Source organism: Dama dama, chromosome 26, assembly GCF_033118175.1.
Source record: "Dama dama isolate Ldn47 chromosome 26, ASM3311817v1, whole genome shotgun sequence".
NCBI classification, from domain to species: domain Eukaryota; kingdom Metazoa; phylum Chordata; class Mammalia; order Artiodactyla; family Cervidae; genus Dama; species Dama dama.
The window spans coordinates 42,635,136-42,636,559 of NC_083706.1; the positions used below are offsets into that span (position 1 = coordinate 42,635,136).

A 1,424-nucleotide genomic window follows, 5' to 3' on the forward strand; every position below is an offset into this window, starting at 1 on the left:
AAGCTAAAAGCCCGGGAGCTTTGGGAGTTTTCCCTGTTTCCTGTTCTGTATTTTAGGAAGGGACAACCTTACAAGACAACCACACCCAACAAAGGACTACTACAAACACAATAAAATGGCGGGCATGGTGTGAGCAGGCCAGGGACGGTTCGGTGATGGCAGGCCTCAAACTTCCTTGGCGTTTGCACAGCAGGCTCCTGTATCCGCGTATTCCGTCATGATCCTGGTGGGGTATGTGGAAGGTTGAGAGTGAGAAGCCACTGGGGTTGGCCTGAGATGACCCCTGAGCAGATGCTACAGAGTTCACGGGATAAGTCAGGACTCGGAGAGCAGATGTGGCTGAGACACGAGGACCTGCAATGCTTAAGCAGGCTCTAGGAGGTGGAGTCTGAGTCTTCTGAACTGTCCTGGGCATCGGGGCTTTCCGTGGATTCGCTGGGTTCCTTGCTGTCACTCCCGCTACCATCAGTGGCCGGGTTCTTCTCCTCTTGACAGGCCACTTCGGAACCAGGAAGCGTGCTGCCCTGGGTCTCTTGGTTCTCCCTGGAGCCCAGCACCACATACCCCTTCTTCAGCTGCAACTGCCTCCTCAGCTCATCTGCCATCTGCGACAGATCCCGCTTCATAGCATAAGCATCTTCTCCATCTGCATAGTATCTGGGTTCCACCTCACTAATCTGAAAGTTAAGAGTGTTAGAATAGAGGTGCAAGGCTGCCCGGTTACTCTTCCTGACGTGTAGGGACACGTACTTGGCGCTAAAGTTCTCAATCATGGCCCGGGAGGCCTGGTCCATCAGCTTCTGGGCCAGGCCGAGGCGCCGGTGGGAACGCTTCACAGCCAGTGAGGTTCTGTGTCCGTGAGGAACATCATCTGGGTCCTCCTCCATTTTGGCCAGGACGTAGCCCACAATCTTCCCGTCCTCGTCCTCAGCGATGTAAGAGAGCTGGGGCCAAGAAAGGCCATGGTAGAAATAGTATTTCATCTGGTAATTCTCGGGAAGGCAAAGGAGGTTGCAATGTTGCATGTTCATCAGGTCGTCTGGCCGAGCATTGCGGATGTTCATGATGGCGGCAGGCAGCGAGCCGGGTCTGACGGAGGAGACTGTGAGAAAGGCTACCGCCGCCAAGCCCTGTTTGCCTTGGTGGAGTTTGAGTCCAACGGGCGGAAGCTGCCAGGCTGGATAGTGTGGAGACTGGGTGGCGGGCTTTGGCATGATTTTTAAAAATACAGTCTCACTATAAGATATTCCCACTGTAAAACAAAATTCATTATGCCATGAAACCCTATATTGGGATCCCTTCCAAGTGGATTGATTTTCTTGGAAGAATTAGATTGAATATATATAATTACGATGGTTCTAAAACATAGACTTTCCGTCTCGTAATATCACTAAAAAAAATTGTGCTGAATGGAAATTGCTTTT

General features: G+C 51.5%; 1 protein-coding gene across 1 annotated transcript; it reads right to left on the reverse strand.

Moving 5' to 3' along the window:
* Positions 1–374: 374 nt before the first annotated feature.
* On the reverse strand, positions 375–1,064 carry LOC133047099 (N-alpha-acetyltransferase 11-like). Its single transcript, XM_061130131.1, has one exon. The coding sequence runs from the start codon at positions 1,062–1,064 to the stop codon at positions 375–377; it is 690 nt and encodes a 229-aa protein (XP_060986114.1).
* Positions 1,065–1,424: the final 360 nt, after the last annotated feature.

What these genes read in the sequence shown, in the direction of transcription:
- LOC133047099 (XM_061130131.1), bottom strand. Translation starts at nt 1,064, where the DNA reads ATGAACATCCGCAATGCTCGGCCAGACGACCTGATGAACATGCAACAT.